This window comes from Athene cunicularia, assembly GCF_003259725.1.
Source record: "Athene cunicularia isolate RWA chromosome 2 unlocalized genomic scaffold, athCun1 chr2_part2, whole genome shotgun sequence".
Classification (NCBI taxonomy): Eukaryota; Metazoa; Chordata; class Aves; order Strigiformes; family Strigidae; genus Athene; species Athene cunicularia.
The window spans coordinates 5,854,524-5,870,632 of record NW_020799096.1 but is presented as its reverse complement, the minus strand read 5'-3'; the positions used below and the strand labels follow the sequence as shown (position 1 = coordinate 5,870,632).

Here is a 16,109-nt window from a genome sequence, read left to right as displayed (position 1 = left end):
GGGGGGGGGGGAAGGGTAGAGAGTGAAAAGCTTTTTGTCATTAATGAAGAGCCCACCAAAATGTTTAGAAGATAAAAATCAAATATAAAGTTGTTCTAGGAATCAGTGCTCCTCAGCAGAGGCAATAGCAAATGACAGTCTTAGACTGATAACTTAAGTCCTTTAATGGTTGAAGTTCACAATGAGAGCAGAAGATCACATGTTCATTTAACAGACTCTTAAAAGATCACTTTCTTTTTATTCCAACCCTATTTGACTTTTATCCTCCTACCACATTTGTTTGATTTGGAGCTTTGAAGGAGGTAAGGATTGTCTTTCAGACAGAGGTGTGCAGTGACACAGAGTGTGTGCATTACAGTTAATAGCTGTCTGACTAATTGATATACTGAAACCTTAATGGAGATGAATGACTAAAGAAAATCAAAAAGACTGTCAGGCTGTTGAAAGGCTTTTTCTTTGTGTGCTTGTGGTTTTAGTTTGCTCTTTTATATTGGAGTCCATCTTGTATACATTTCTTGAGTCTTGCTTTTGTTTGTTCAGTAGATTTAACAGCCTGTAAGAGCTTTTACATTTTTTTGTTACAGTGAGAATCACCTAGGATAGATAAACACAAATAGCACAAATGGAAGATATTCTGGGACTAAGCCTAAAGGAGAAGAGCAGAATAAAAGCAAGGACGAAAGTCCAAAATACTTAGCTTTGTACACAGTTTCTTTCAGCTATTTGAATCTGTTCTTGGCTCCTTTGTTGCTTGTTACACTGGAGAGATTTTTGGTTCAGCTGAAAACAAGGACTTTCTGTAGTTTGCCAAACCTTTGAAAACTGGGTACAAGATCCAGTCAAAGCAACAGTCCTTGTAGCCAGTGAGGATGTGACTTAGTAAATAATTACTGTGCAATTGAGTAAATAGGAAATGGTTTGTCTGTTGCTTAGTTTAATATTAGTAACACTAATGTCTGTTTCTTAACTAAATTTACAAAACACAAGTGTAAGGAATTTCAGAGGGGCGTGTGTGTATATATGTCATTGAACTAGGCAGAGGTCAGTAAACATAACTATTCTTGCACTTTGGGTAAGCTGCATTGCAGTCTTGTAGCACCAGACTAGCTTACATCAAGTTTATACATGGATATGCTTTCAGTATCTTTTGGCAGCAGAAACTTTGCTTTTGTTAAAGTAATACTTTATCTTGTAGGATCGTTTACCTCTTGCTGTGGTAGGTAGTAATACGATCATTGAAGTCAATGGCAAGAGAGTTCGAGGAAGGCAGTACCCATGGGGTGTTGCAGAAGGTAAGGCTTTTTCATGATTTTTCTTTTATACATTTAAAATATAACAGACATTTGTCTGTATTTGAAATGTTTGAAATTCTTAAATTGAATGTGACTTGGCCTGGAAATTTATTGAATGTACCATTTTGTTATTCTGTCAGTTTTGGAACAAGGCAAACGTTCAGCAACATGTAACTTTGCAAGCAGATTCCTGTTGAAGGCTTACTGAGGAACTGTAAAACCACATAACTTACTGCAGTTAACAATGAGGCTTAGACTACAAGTGTTTGGTAGCATTCTTATTTTAATTTTCTTCATATAAAAACTGTGTATTTTAAAAAATATTTCTTTCTAGAATGCTCACATAAATGTTAATTTGATCAGCTTGACTAGCATAAATTCAATTTAAAACTTCTGGAAGAATTTGCTTTTTTCCTAAAACATCTGAGTCTTAATTGCTGGGGTGTAGCAATAGGAAGGTACCTGGTAAATACGTTGAATACTTTTGATAGTGAGTTTTTTGAGGGGTGTTTTTTTTATTCATTTAACATTTACTTTCAGCTGTCATAGAGGCTTGAAGATAACTGTGTGTTGTTCTGGCAACCACTGCTTGTGCTTTAATGCTGTTCACATATTTCAAATGGCACATGGCACTTGCACCATGCTGTATAGTGAAAAAGTCACTACCAAACTGTTTTTCCACGATTGAACTTATTCCTTGTAGTGTGACTGCATTGAATAAAGAGAAGATTTTTTTTTTCTCACTGTTTCTGCCTTCCAAGGGCAATGGACTATATATTCGATGAAGCGTAAAACAGACCGAAAAAACCATCCACCAACAACCAGCTTAAGGACCAATACTTTAAAGAGAAATACTGTAGCACTTTTAAGTGTGTGTCTGGTAGGAAGTGAGGTTTGGCAGAAAGTAAAAAGAGAGGATCAAGCTTTATTTAAGGCTCTTGCATTAGCATTTGGAGATGTACAAAATAGTGCTGCTTTGCTTTGTTATAAAACAAACTTCATAAATGTTTCACACTCATGTGATTGTACAACTTCTGGAAGTGAAGAGCTAACCTAACTAGAAAGAAGCTCTTTAAGTGGCTTTGATTCTGTCTGCTAAGGACAGAATACTCGGAGATGGTGCTTTTTTGGGAGTATGACTTCTATCTACTATCTGAACAGAACTCATCAGTTTGTGTAAAAGCATGGAATAAAATAATGCAGAGGTGCAGATACAAGATGAAGACATGAAGAGGCTATGTGCTTCATTCTTCTGTAGGATTCACTGAACTTGTGTTATTTTAATTCCTTCATCCTGTTTTTCTTTCTCCTTCCCATGAAAATATCCATCTCTGCTTCAGGGGCACATTGGAACCTGCCTTGTGCCTTGATTTTGTGTGCACTCAGAGCTTTGTGTTTTGCCTTCTCTGTCTGCACGCCAGAGTTCTGGGGTGTGCATTTTTCTCCATTGTCATTTCATTACCTATAGGGACAATTCCACTCAGCATCAGCCTCTTCTCCAGTAGTGGAATGATAGGCATGGTGGAATAGGTGGCATCTAATGACAATTGTCAGTATTATCTATTGGTCCACAGACAGGTGCATCAAATTAAATACACACATTTTCTTTGCTTAGTTAATAAAGAACTAAGTCCATATTATAATTACAGTGAAGACTTGCAGCTTATTTGGTGGGGCAGGCTGAAATAGATTGTGTTAAGTCAGTCTTCTAAAGTTTTTGGATACAGTTGGATCTAGACTGATGTCCTTAGTTAGGTGTCTGATCCTTATGTATACAGCTCTGCTGACAGGGCCTCCAAGGGATCATAAAGTTAGTTACACTGGTAAAGTGGTGTTTCTGTTGCAGTAGCTTACTCTGCTGTTCTAATTCAGAGTACAGTTTGCCCTTATGGGGGTGGTTAGGGGAGCACAGGAACTTTGCTGGTAAGATACATTGACATATCATTAATGCTTTCCTACTGTTAACACACATACTGTTTGAGTAGGGAAAGACTGGAAGTAATCTGTTACGGTCATTCCAAGAGGTGGGTGACATCTAAAAGCCTTACCTCTGTGTAAGGCACATATCTTGATTGGCATCTCAACAAACATTTACTTCTTTCTGCAGTTGAAAACGGTGAACACTGTGACTTCACAATTCTGAGGAACATGTTGATAAGGTAAGTAACTTAAAGGTAACATCAAGTTTTTTAGAATGTCCAAGAGATTGAAAAGTCATATATGGGAGAAAAAAAGATGTGAGCTGGTGAGTTCATATTAATACCCATATTTTCAATTGTAAACAGTACCTTACACTTTGATACCTTGTTTAACTACATATTTAGCAAGCAGTGGTGGTGGTGGTGATGATTTTTTTTTTAAATAGTTCTCCTTACTTTCTGATTACTTGTTCTTGAAAATTGTGTTTAAACCATAGGAACCTGAGTTGTCTGTTAGAGCTGATGTGTACTTAGCTGTAGGTGGGGTTTTTTTTAAATTTTCAGTGCTGCAGTTGTCTAAAACAAGACTGCCTGTGCTTTGCTGTGTTAGGTGCTGAGTCCTGTACTCACAGCAGTTCAGCTAGTCACATCTGCTGTAACAACTGTTAGTTTGATTATTAAACTTTACTTTTCTCCAGGCTGAAAATGGAAAATTATTAAAGGGAGCTAATGTTTGTATTTGGTCTTGAACTTCCAGTTAGCTTTTGCAGACCTAAACGGTAGAAACTAGGAAGTTTTGGCTTGTTTCTTGCCTGACATGCTTTGGCACACCTACTGCAGTAGTAATAAACAGTTTTCATATCTGTTCTCCAGATAGCTTTCAAGCTTATCCACAACTCAGATTTTTCCAAAGATTTTTCCTGTAAGTTAATGTTTGGAATATTGCGAACTTGAGATACTTCAATGCAAAATAATCTGGTATTTCTGCGACTTTGATGCCTTGACAGCTCTAATTAAAGTGGAAGAATGACAACATTGTTGGGGATGGGACAGTAATGGAGGGCTGTAGTTTAAGTCAATCTGCAGAATGAACATGGACTGATTTTTCGGATAGTATTTTGTATTTGTGCACTATGCTGATAAATTACACTTATTGACAGAACTCATATGCAGGACCTGAAGGATGTCACTAACAATGTACATTATGAGAACTACAGAAGCAGAAAATTGGCAGCTGTTACGTACAATGGTGTTGACAACAATAAAAATAAAGGGCAGCTAACAAAGTAAGTACTTGTTAGGGTTGTATTGCACTTTAAATCTTTTTACTCTGTTTTTTGATTGCTTGGTTTTGTGTATGTGTGATGGGATTTTTGGTTTGGGGGTTTTGGGGGGAAGGTGGTTTATTTATTCTCCAGTCAGTTGCCTCTTTGCTGTGTTCTGGTCTGAATGTTGTATACCTCTCATTTATTTGTTTGTTTCTGTTTCATTAAGATTTACACTAGTTTAAGTGAACATGTTAAATAACTGGGTTTTAGTTAGATTCCATTCTGAAGAGAATACTTACATTCACTATTCCTGTTTTGAATTTTATTTCACTGGTACTTACTGCAAAGTTTTGTGCATTAGTGTTTCCCTTTTGGTTTATATACTACTTTTGGGATTATTGGTTCTTTTGGCATGTATCATCAATACTCAGTGTCAGGCATATTTTTGAGAAGAATGGGTTAATATTTGTTTAGAAACTGAAAAACCAGACCTGCTACTGTCATCTTTGAAGTGCTGCCCTGGCTACTTCTATGGTGGCTTATCATGGCAGGGAGATTATTGCAACATTTTTGTCTTTTGTGAGAGGAAAATTCCAATGCAGGGTTTTTGGGTTTTGTTGCCTTTTATTTTAAGCCTAATATGTGATTTTAATTACCTCTGACAACAAGTTGTTTGCCAACCTGATGAAGTTATTGGAAGATATAAAAGTAGCTGTACTGTATTCTGCATTGTATAATGCTATTTGGGTATAGCTAGGCTCTGAAATATTTTTCCTGCTCTGTATGTATCAACTGTATCAAAAATAATTAGTGTTTAATTAATAATCAGTGACACTCTTTTATTTATACTATATTTAAATACAAATTTCTTAACCCAAATATAGGGTGCTAGTCTGTTCAGCTAATGATATGCCAAATTACAGCTGTTCTTCCTGAAAAAAGATCCCTGAAGTTAAATGGAAGTATCTGCTATTCCCATGCATATGACAGCTACGAAGCCATTTTTCAATAAGGGAGTGTCTATTCGATGCTAATGCTTTAAAAGTGGCTGTGAAGGAATGATTTAAATGGATATAATTTAGTTTAATCTAGTGTGAGCCTACACAAGACTTCCCTGCTCAGCGTTGACAAAAAATTTAATAGTACATGTCAGTTATATCAACTTTTCAAAAGTGTACTTAAATTTAGATGAAGTTTGTAGTGAGGTCAAGTCTTAAAAATTTTTCAAATATGTGTATCCTTAACACAGTAATTACTTCTCACTGTCATATTTCTTGCCATCATATTGACACATGTCTCAAGGCTTCTGAATGCATATAGCAAGTATATTAGAAATATTTCTCAAGCTACACTTGTCCTTGTAACAACACAGTGTTGATGGTAGGGAGAGAGGAGTTCTAAGAACTGAAATTGCTGCATGAGGTAGCCACTGTGGGAAAATTGGGGTGAAGGGCATGCAAGGTAGTTCTTGCACATTTGAGAACAAAACAGTGCAGGTAGGCACATCAGAGAGGAAAACATGCTTCAGTGCAAGAACTTGAGCCAACTTTCTCTTTGCTGAGGTGATAGTGTAATAATAGTAGCGCAGAACAGAAAATTCTGCATTTCCTGCAGGACTTCTAACGTGCTATTTCTATAATTTTTATTGTACTATTATTTGCTATTACTGTACTGAATAGTGAAACTTTTTCATTGCAATTTTAGATATTAGAGGAAGTTGTTTACATTTTTTTTGGTGTTGTTTAATAGTATTTTTTATACCTTTCCAAATCTTAGTATGTTTTCCTTAGATTTTGAAGACTGTTTTAGTGATAACACTTTCACCATTTTTTTTTGTGCCTGCTTAGATTTGTGTTAGTCTGCACCCTATGAACTTAGTCTGTTACCTAATCCAAGTAAGGATTGGTTATTTTATATTATAATGCAGTTTTTTTAAAATTATGTTTCATTCCCATATTGCAAACATAACAAGATGCATTTTTGTATAAAAACATCTACCAGAAAGTTTCAGAACTCTTTTCACGTACTTCATTCTTTCTTCTCCCCCCAGCCACCCCCCCGCACCCTCTGCCATCAGTTGCTGATACAGCATTGCTGAGATTTCCTTTTTAGCTAGAATTTACACTAAGAGGGTTTGGAACTATTCTGCTTACTGAAGCACGCTTACTTTTGCATCTCCTACCATCTCAGATCACTGTGCTGTCCCACCTGAACGTTTCTAGGTGAACATGCCTTTTGGAACCTTTTTCTCCATAAGAAATCTGTTGCTCAGAACACTGCAGTACTGCAGTTCGGAGGTGAATAAATACAACTGCCACTCTTGGCTATCAGGTTTTTGGTGGTTTTGGGTTTGGTTTTTTTTGGGTTTGTTTTTTTTTTTTTTAAGAGAATAAATAAATTATTGCAGTTTGTTTGATTCAGCCATCTGAAAGATGGAAAAATCTTTTATAAACTTGTAAGAAATATTTTGAACCTTTCCTTAGTTTGTTCCTCCAAACATTGGGCGACTTAAGTAAATAAAAATCTTGAATGCATATACTGGTTATGAAACAGCTGATGCTATTCTTGTCTTGTTACCTTATCCATATGTTGAGTTGCAGCATTTTTTTTAAGCTTTAACACACTTTTTTGGCTCCAATGTGTTTTTCTAGTTTTGAATCTAGCATAGTTGAAGCAACATGGAAGGAATTATCCTGACAACAATGTGTATTCCTGGAAATTAATTGAAAGAGGCAAAACCAGATATTAACAGTTCATCTGTGCATCCCTTTAGGAATTTTATGCTTGCCTGCTTGCCTTTTGAAAGAAGTGTCTATGTCTCAAAATGGAGCAATATTTGCTTGTCCTGTGGAAATGTGATTCTTTCACAGAAGACAGATCCTATAGCTGTCTCTGAGAATGGAGATGTGCTCTGATGCTATCTGGTGGTATTACAGGCATACTGTTAAACACAGATACAACCTCTGGCTCTGGAAACTCTTAAGCTGCTGTTCTTTTGTAAACTGGGAGGATGGATGTAAGCAGAGATGCACATGTAGTGGTTCTTGCACTTCTCCAAGTATCTCCTGCTGATAGCTGTTGGAGGCTGGATTGATAATTTCTACCTTTAAAGCATTTTTATGATCTTAGCAGATCTTTGGTTTTGTTAACATATCTTTTGTAATTGTTAACATATTTCTTCGAACAAAAATGAAAACATGAAAACAAGTAGAAGTATGTGCTACAAGTTTTAATAATACTGTGCAGATGAATTGAAGCAGTTTCTTCTGTCCAGTTGATAATTTTCTCTCTGATTTATCTCCTTTGATTTGGTGAAACTCTAGCTGTTCTACAAGTAACTTGCTGATTTAAGAGCAATCCAAAGCATGTGTTTTCCACAATTATGTAGCCTTTTTGTATTTTGCGTTTAGTGTCTGATTTCTTCAAATTTTCAACATCATTCCAACCATTAAAAAACCAAAATGTCAAGGGTGGTCCTCGCATATATGGATGACTGCTCTCCTCAAACTGTGGTAATTGTCATTTCATGCGTGTACTACATGACTTATGACAGAATTGGCATTTCCACTGAAATTTAAAATTTTTAATTTGAGAAATTTTTTCAGTTTGTTATATGAAGCTGTCTTCTGTGAGTTTAAAAGTAAAACCTTATTTTATTGACAGTCATGTTGTACACTGTAAAGATGAGCCTTATCCATTTACTGATGTGTTCAATAACCTGTCACACAGGGTAACAAAATACACAATGCGTAGGCCCTTCTGCTTAGCATAGACTACTTCTAACTCCTTTTGCCTATTTTCTTAGCGATTTCTGTGAAATGGTCCTAATGTTATTAAGCCTGTCTTACTATGTGGTGAGACTCAATATTGGCATTTTGTTTTCAGACCTTTTATTTCCCTCCTACAGTATTAGTGCAGGGCTAACCCAAGGCATGCTGGGGTTAAGCGTCATGCTCTGGGGAGGTGACCTTGCAGCCCTGCCATGGTGAGATCTCTGCTGGCCACTGACGTCATGTGCTCTTTTTGTAGCACTGGAACATTCATGGAGTTTTAGTCCTTTAACCTAAGTGTCAATTCTTAAATATGAATAGATAAGCCTCGATAGGTCATTGGTTTCTGAAAACTTGTTTAGACCAAGTAGTTGTTAATGTCACTAAAATATTCAAAATCACTTTAAAAGCATGCGTATTCTAGGGAAAAACTATTCCTGAAAGTATCTCCACATCAAACCTGCATTACACGGTGTAGTGATTTACTAACTGAATTTGAAATAGATATAACGAGCTTTAACTAACAGTCTTTCCCTTTACTGTGAAAAATTTGCTTTTGGGGAGCACATAATTAGCTTTAGGAATCTATTAATAATGAATTTACTCTTTAAATTATTGCTTTTTGGTTTTGTGGTTTTATTTAAGCATGCTAAGCTAAGCCTCTGTATTTTTTGTTTTTTAGATTTGACACAGTTGAAGGCATGTAAGTGGTTATTTAAATTTTTCCAAAAAATTTAAAGACAAAAATTTTATAAACACAAAAAGGGTTTCATTGTTTAATGTTTCAAATTTAAAATAGATTCCTGTTATCCCGCTCTTGGCATTGTTTTTTTTTTTTCCCCTAGCAGTTTTTTTATTCTAAAGCTGTGCTAATGTAAATTCTAGGAGTTTATAAATACTTTCAGTGACAAGTATCTCCTGTAAAAACCCATCCTCTTAGTAACTTCTTGGCTAAGCCTCAAGACAAATTTGGTCAAATTTCAACAATGAGTAGAAGTGCATAAATTATTAAATTCCTCCGGTTTCTATCTGTAGCTTGTCATTTTTATAAGATTCTTATAAAAAATTAGTGGAATTTCATCCTTATCTGTAAATTTACTACTCTCCACTGAATTGGAGAATTAGTTACTTTAATCTTTTATGGCCATGGTTTTATCTTATTACTGGCTCGCAGAGGTTCCACTTTGTGCACATCTAGAATAATTTTTTGGTTTTGCAGATTAAGGGCTGTTAAAACATACATCCCATTAAATGAATTAAATGTTTTACATCTTTGCTTAGTGGTTTGGCGTTTTTTTCCCTTCAGCTCTTTTGTTTGTTTGTTTGAGTCCCCTGTATAGTTTTATCCTGAAATACAGGCTGATGTGCTTTTACTCATGTCACATACTTAAGACCTAACAAAACCAGTTGTGACCTATGTTGTAAATGTCTCAACTGTAAATGCTCACTTGTTGGTTTATCAAATTCTCTGTGCAGGCTGATTTTTACCACTTTCTCAAATACAGCTGCATGACATCCCCATGAGATTACTAGGTTGTCAACAGAGGGATGGTGGTTCTTCCCTTTCAAGTCTGTAGAAACTGTAGCAATGATTCCTCAGTATTCAGATCTACTTTCTAGGTTAATTTCTGAAGAGCAAATACATTTGAGAACTTTACACTTCTAAAAGGTAACAAGAACACAGTCTTGTTTTGACAGCTGGTTAGCTTCCACAAGTACTGCTACTCACCTCTTCTTTCATTTTCGTATTATTTTTGTGTATTATTGTACCTCACCTGTGTTTAACCATTTTATTTTTTTTTCCTTGACAAAAGTTGGCCTTTTTAAAGGGCTAAAAGTAAACATTAGACCGAGGATCCGTTTCAGTTCCATATATTATATGGCATTTTACTCACCAGTCCAAGCTTTGCAAATCTTAGTTCCGATTCAATTTAATTTTTTGATTTTTTTAAATGGAAATGCCATTTTCTTCCTCACCTCCCACAGAATGTCACCTTTAAAATAATGGTATTTGTGGAAAGAGTTCATATGGCCTTGAGTTCATATGACATTGATTACTTTCACTGTACAGTTAGCTGGTAAAAATTGGCAAACAAGAAGGATAAAATGAGACAGTTTATAGTCAAACAAAATCTTAACTATAATTTCAACTCCATTCCTGTAGGAATGAGTAGCAAATTCAGAATCAAAATAGATGTTGCTAATTATGTTTCAGTCATCACTGAAATTTAGTCCGTTCTTTTCTCCTTTTAGAATGCTTTTTCTGCATGATTTTTGTGCTTTTTTTTCTTGTAAGAAATGAAAACAAGTTATTTTTGATAGGGCTTAGGCTCGCCACCTCTATTTTACAGTTTGCTGGTCTGAGTGGCTTTTGCATGCATTACAGTAGATAACATCTGCTAGTTGATTGTAGCAGTTCCAAATATATTCCTTTCTTCAGTTTTGCCAACACGATAGTTCAAACTTTGTTATTTTAAGCCATACATACTCAAAACTGAAACAAGAGGCTGGTGATTTGTTGCGATTGCTCTTTGTTGAGCAGCAGAAAAGTCTTACAAGACTGTAAGTAGCAATCATCACTAGATCAAAACCATCCTGGCTTATTGGGTATTTAATGTGAAACTTGATATTTAAAACCTCTATCACCATAACATGGATAGCAGGCTTATACAACTTTAAAAATTCAGTAGAATCCAGGAAAGTAATTACCATAAAGTGTGTAGAAAAATTTTTTAAAAGTACATTATTTTTTATATTAATTTTATTAATAGCTTTCTAAAGGAAAATTTTCCAACTAACACTTTCATGAAATACTGATGTTCAGTTGCCTGATTTTTTTTTTTGCAAAGTTGCTATCTCTTCAGCAGTGTGACCACAGCGTTCAACACAGTTGTAATGTTAACTTATTCTTGAGTTCACTTTGAACAGTGAAGATTTAGAGAGGAAATGGGACTTTTGCCTGCAACGCTCTTAAAATTTTTATGTCCATTAATTTTTTCATATATTTGAATTGGAAGGAAAAAGATGCCTGAAGATCACTTGGAAGATGCTTTTTTCTTTTTTTTTTTTTTGGTTGTAACTTTGATTTTCTCTCTTCCCATGACCAGGTGCTACTAAAGATAGAAAGTTAAGAGTTTCTGTTCACCTAAATGTAATGTAAATCAGTTGTGGGGGAGGAAAAAATATTGTATGAAATGTCATTTTGAGGAAAGCTTAACTGAGCAGTTAATATAATAATTGAAACTGAGTTTAAGCTAGCAGTGCATACAGCAGTGTTATTTATGTTAATACTTCAGCATTTTCCTCTTGGTTTTTACAGATGCCCTAATGTAAGAGACAGGACAAAAAGTTCTTTTTAGCTAACTACTTCTTCTGGATTTATGGCAGGAGCCCGCTGGCACAGATGGAGGAGGAAAGGAGGGAGCATGTAGCCAAAATGAAAAAAATGGAGATGGAAATGGAACAGGTGTTTGAGATGAAAGTCAAAGAAAAAGTTCAGAAACTGAAGGACTCTGAAGCTGAGGTAATCAAAACGACTTAAACTCCAATATGCTTGAGTCTGAACAATTGTAGAGATGGCTCTTTTTGCCAAGACACTGCAACATAACCTTTGTTTAGGAATTGATTCTATAGTTAGATTTTATGTTCAGAGACAACTCGGTTATTCTTTCTCAGCTTCTCTTTGCTGAAATGGTGTAAGCCTAAACTTAAAATGTAATTTCAGCGTTCACATGCATTCTCTTTATTTTCACGATCACAGTATGTTAAAATACTCCTTAACTTTCTTACCCTATTTTTTGGAATATTTTATGCCTGTTTTCTTCCATGTGCTTTAAAAAGTTTTTGAGACTTTCATGGTTTACATAAGCTAATGTAGTAATATTAATTTGGTTTGCATATTAAAAAAGCATTTCAGAAATTTGATATGATATCTGTAAGAAATCATGTACATGAGAATTACTAGACTAAGGAAGAGTCAGAGATTTGTCATTGTCAGAGTTTTGCTATCATTTGAACATAAATAAATTTAATGGATATTTAATTTCTGTCATCTCCAGGTGAAATTCTGACAAGGAAACTGTTTTTTTACAGGCTTCAAGCAGCTCTTGAAGTGATCTTTTTAAGACATTATTATAAAATAACATTTAAGTAGAAAATTAATTGTAAGTTTTAAGAAGGCAGCTTCTCACAAGAAGCCTAATAGTGAAGATCAAAACTGTCAAAGTTCCTAAAGAAAGTTTGGCTCCTAATTTGAGGTAAAGTGAGGAAACTTGGAAGTGTAGCTGAGATGCTTGGCAGCCTAGGCAGTGTAAGGAGCCAAGGCATACTGGATCAGAGATAAAAATAGATCAATCTAGATTTTTTTTTTTCTTTTTCTTTTGGAGAAGTGAATAGATAAGGATATAAATGCTAAGATTTTGGGGTGTTTTTTCATGTATTACCTCATGACTTTTTGACTGAGTGCATCCTGTGATACCAGTTTTAAAATGTTCATGGAATTCATTCTTTTTTTTCTTCACCATTCATGACTTTGTAAATTTCTGTTGTATTTCTCTTAATGTAGAAAATTAGGCAATAGACAGTGCTGAGTATAAAGCATCTAAAATATCTCTAAAAGGAAATACGTTTTGAAAGGTTTGTGTAAGAGAGGGACTTGTGAGAGAGTAAAGAATTGAGGGAGTTTTATTTAACTCAGTTCAGAAATGTGTTATGCCACACAAAAGGAATCACTTTTCCTGACAGTGTCTCCATTCTCACATACAACACATTTGATTGTCAGCCGACATGTCCCATCAGTTTGCAGGAGAGACTTATTGTGCTGTTCTGGCAGTGTGGACAGTTCACTTCAATAATACCAATAATAATTCATTTAATTAGTGAATAAACTAATCCACTCAATAATAATGTTTTCCCAAACAGATCCTTAATATAGTTAATGCTGTATGATGAAATCAATGTTTGGGTTTTTTTCCCCACACAAAGTCAAAGATGCTGCTAATTTATGCATTACTGATACTTAAATGCTCTGTAATTCGCTTAACATTTGCATCAAATATCGAAGTATTCTTGAATTTCTTTTTCTTTGCTACATGTAGCTGCTTACAACTGCTGTTTGTATTAATAACTCAGGAAGCATTTAGGGTGTTTTCAGTGAACTGTACAATGAGGCCATGGGATTAATATCTTAATTGTTATTGGCAATAGCTGTAACCTTAGAGTTTTTGGTCTAAGTTACTTTTTCTGAAGAGAAAACGTACCATATATTCTTGCATTAGTAGAGCTGCTGATGTTTGTTACTACAGCTCCGAAAGTTGCTGTGTTTTCTGTGCTCACTGACTGTTCATGTCTTTTTGTATAGCTGCAGCGACGCCATGAGCAAATGAAGAAGAATTTGGAGGCACAACACAAAGAATTAGAGGAAAAGCGTCGCCAGTTTGAGGATGAGAAAGCAAACTGGGAAGCTCAACAACGTATTTTGGAACAACAGAATTCTTCCAGGTACATTGGAGTCTTACCCTGCAGTTCAGAGTAAATGTTCTGTAGCTTTCTGCTAAGAGTCAGTTTCTGTGGTAGTAATGGTCAGTGGTGGTTGACTACTAAGGAAGTGTCACTTGAAAGCCAAGAAAAATCTTGAACAGCTTTTAGTTATAAATGAGCGTATATCAGAAACGTTGGGAAGATTAATAGCTTCTAAAGCAGGTTTTAATCTGCAAAATCACTGTATCCATATATAACTAGATCTATCTAAAAAAAAAATTATGTTTGCATTTGAAAGCTAGATAGCATCAGACTTTTGAGGGTTGAAGAGTTAAAGTTTTGAGATTGAAAGTGCTTAATTCTCCTAGTCCTGGAAGGGGAAATCTAGTGATAAATGTATTGCTTGACTTCATCCAGTACAAGTACTGTGTACATAATAAGTTTCATACATTGTATTGCAATGAGTAAAGCTTTATAAAAATGCCTATCTTAAAACTAGCGATTTTTTAAAAATTGGAGCAAGTATGCATTATTTAACAAACTTTTTTTTTATTATTATTATTTTAGAACCTTGGAAAAGAATAAGAAGAAAGGGAAGATATTTTAAATGCATCATTTTGACCACCAGTTATGTATTAGTTGCCAATATGCCAGCCTGGACATCAGTGTTTGTTGGATCTGTTTGACCAATTTTGCACCAGTTGTATCCATAGTAATGGATTTAACAGCATGACAAATTTTCGTTAATTTTGATGGAGAATGAGATGCCTTGAATTGTCTAGGGTGTTGTGTACTTGGAAAAATAACAGCTCTAAGTACCTTTTTTCCTTTTTTTTTTTTTTTAAACAGATGTCATTTTAATGCAAAAGAAAAACATTTTACTCTTGTACAATCATGTTCTGGTGGTTTGACGGTTTACAGGTTATTAAAAAATGCAAGGACTCTAGACGGTTTTTAGTGAGGATAAATTGCCATAATATGATGCAAACAATGCTTCTCTATTATTATAATACAAGAATTCCATTCAGTGCAGCATATACAATAATGTAATTTAGTCTAACACAGTTGACCCTATTTTTGACACTTCCATTGTTTAAAAGTACACATGGAAAAACAAAAGTTGTAGGCTTACAGTGCACCTAAGCTTTTTATAACAACCCCTTTATGTTTTGGATTCTTTAAATATATGCTATTCTCATTTAGTAACTTCTTTAGCCAGAAGGATCTCATTACTGCTTCATTTTTTGTAATAACATTTAATTTAGATATTTTTCCATATATTGGCCCTCCTAAATAGAATATAGCTTCTTTCATATGGTAGGAACCAGTGAGTAAACTTTCCTTTAACTCCCTTTTTACATTTTATGGTAAGTAGCAGGAAAATGCATTTATAGGTCATTTCTAGGCGAAATTGTGGAGTTAACTACCAACCTGTTTCTACCTGTGTGCAGTCTTTCTTTATTTTACTAGAAATGGAAATATGGCCTCAAGAAAAACATCACCATTTCGCATTTAGCTGTATTCATATACTGCATTTCTGTATTTTTGTTTGTATTGTAAAAAGTCACATAATAAACAATGTTGTGATGTAACATGCTTGCTGTGTCAAATTTTAAAGGAGTCAAACAGTCAGCTACTCCTCTGGGAAACGTCTGAACTTCCTCTCCTCTGGACTTGATCGACCTGTGTCTTCGATTTGCCTGAGGAATTAGGTTAAGGTATAGAAAATGCCTGTGCGTTATGGAATTGTTAGAAAATCCAGTTTCGGTGGCTGTGCTCTGAATGGGCAGAACAAGGGTCTGTCTGGCTTGCCCAGAAGAGGGCACCGAGGGCCCACGCTCGACATGCTGTGTCCCGCTGGCTTCCTGTTGGTAGTCACCCTGTTCCCACTGTCTTTTGTGTCTTCTGCAAGCTTCTGTATGACATCCAGGGAGGCGGTTGTGTACCAATAGGTTTGCAGCTTTTTGGAGTACTTCTCTTAGGCTCGTTGTCAAGGGTGGGGTTTTCTGTTTGGTCTTTGGTTTTAGTTATTCGTGCCAGTTCTAATCAGTGTAATAGCCAGGAACTTCATATTTAAAATACAGCCTATAAGTTAAAAAATTGATGGGGACTTTTAATGTTTGTCTTTGCCTGTAAAACAATGAAGAATGTCTCCTTTTTTACAGATGTCCCTTGTATTACTCCTGCTATCACTCTGTTTTTGTTAATTTTTCTTTTGTGTGAGTTATGCTTATCAGAAATATCCTTTATTCAGCTAGCTTCCCAAAGAAATGAAGACATTTTCAGTAGTCTGTATAAAGGTCTCCTTATAACTAATCTCAAATGTACTGCCTGTCTTTCTTCAGAGAAAACACTGATTATCAGTGAGTTGACATAGCTTTC

General features: G+C 35.2%; 1 protein-coding gene across 3 annotated transcripts in view; it reads left to right on the top strand.

Annotated features, from left to right (window-relative positions):
* Window positions 1-15,321, top strand: part of SEPT7 (septin 7) — a 77,117-nt gene extending 61,796 nt beyond the window's left edge. The window contains exons 9-15 of one of the 3 annotated variants that reach the window (XM_026843860.1): window positions 1,196-1,292; window positions 3,400-3,451; window positions 4,372-4,497; window positions 8,932-8,952; window positions 11,637-11,772; window positions 13,609-13,748; window positions 14,295-15,319. In XM_026843860.1, the coding sequence (XP_026699661.1) occupies window positions 1,196-1,292; window positions 3,400-3,451; window positions 4,372-4,497; window positions 8,932-8,952; window positions 11,637-11,772; window positions 13,609-13,748; window positions 14,295-14,334 (612 nt within the window). In that variant the 3' untranslated portion in view covers window positions 14,335-15,319. Of the gene's footprint in view, window positions 1-1,195; window positions 1,293-3,399; window positions 3,452-4,371; window positions 4,498-8,931; window positions 8,953-11,636; window positions 11,773-13,608; window positions 13,749-14,294 lie in introns of all 3 variants that reach the window. The other 2 variants (XM_026843862.1, XM_026843861.1) reach the window with 2 other exon arrangements.
* Window positions 15,322-16,109: the final 788 nt, after the last annotated feature.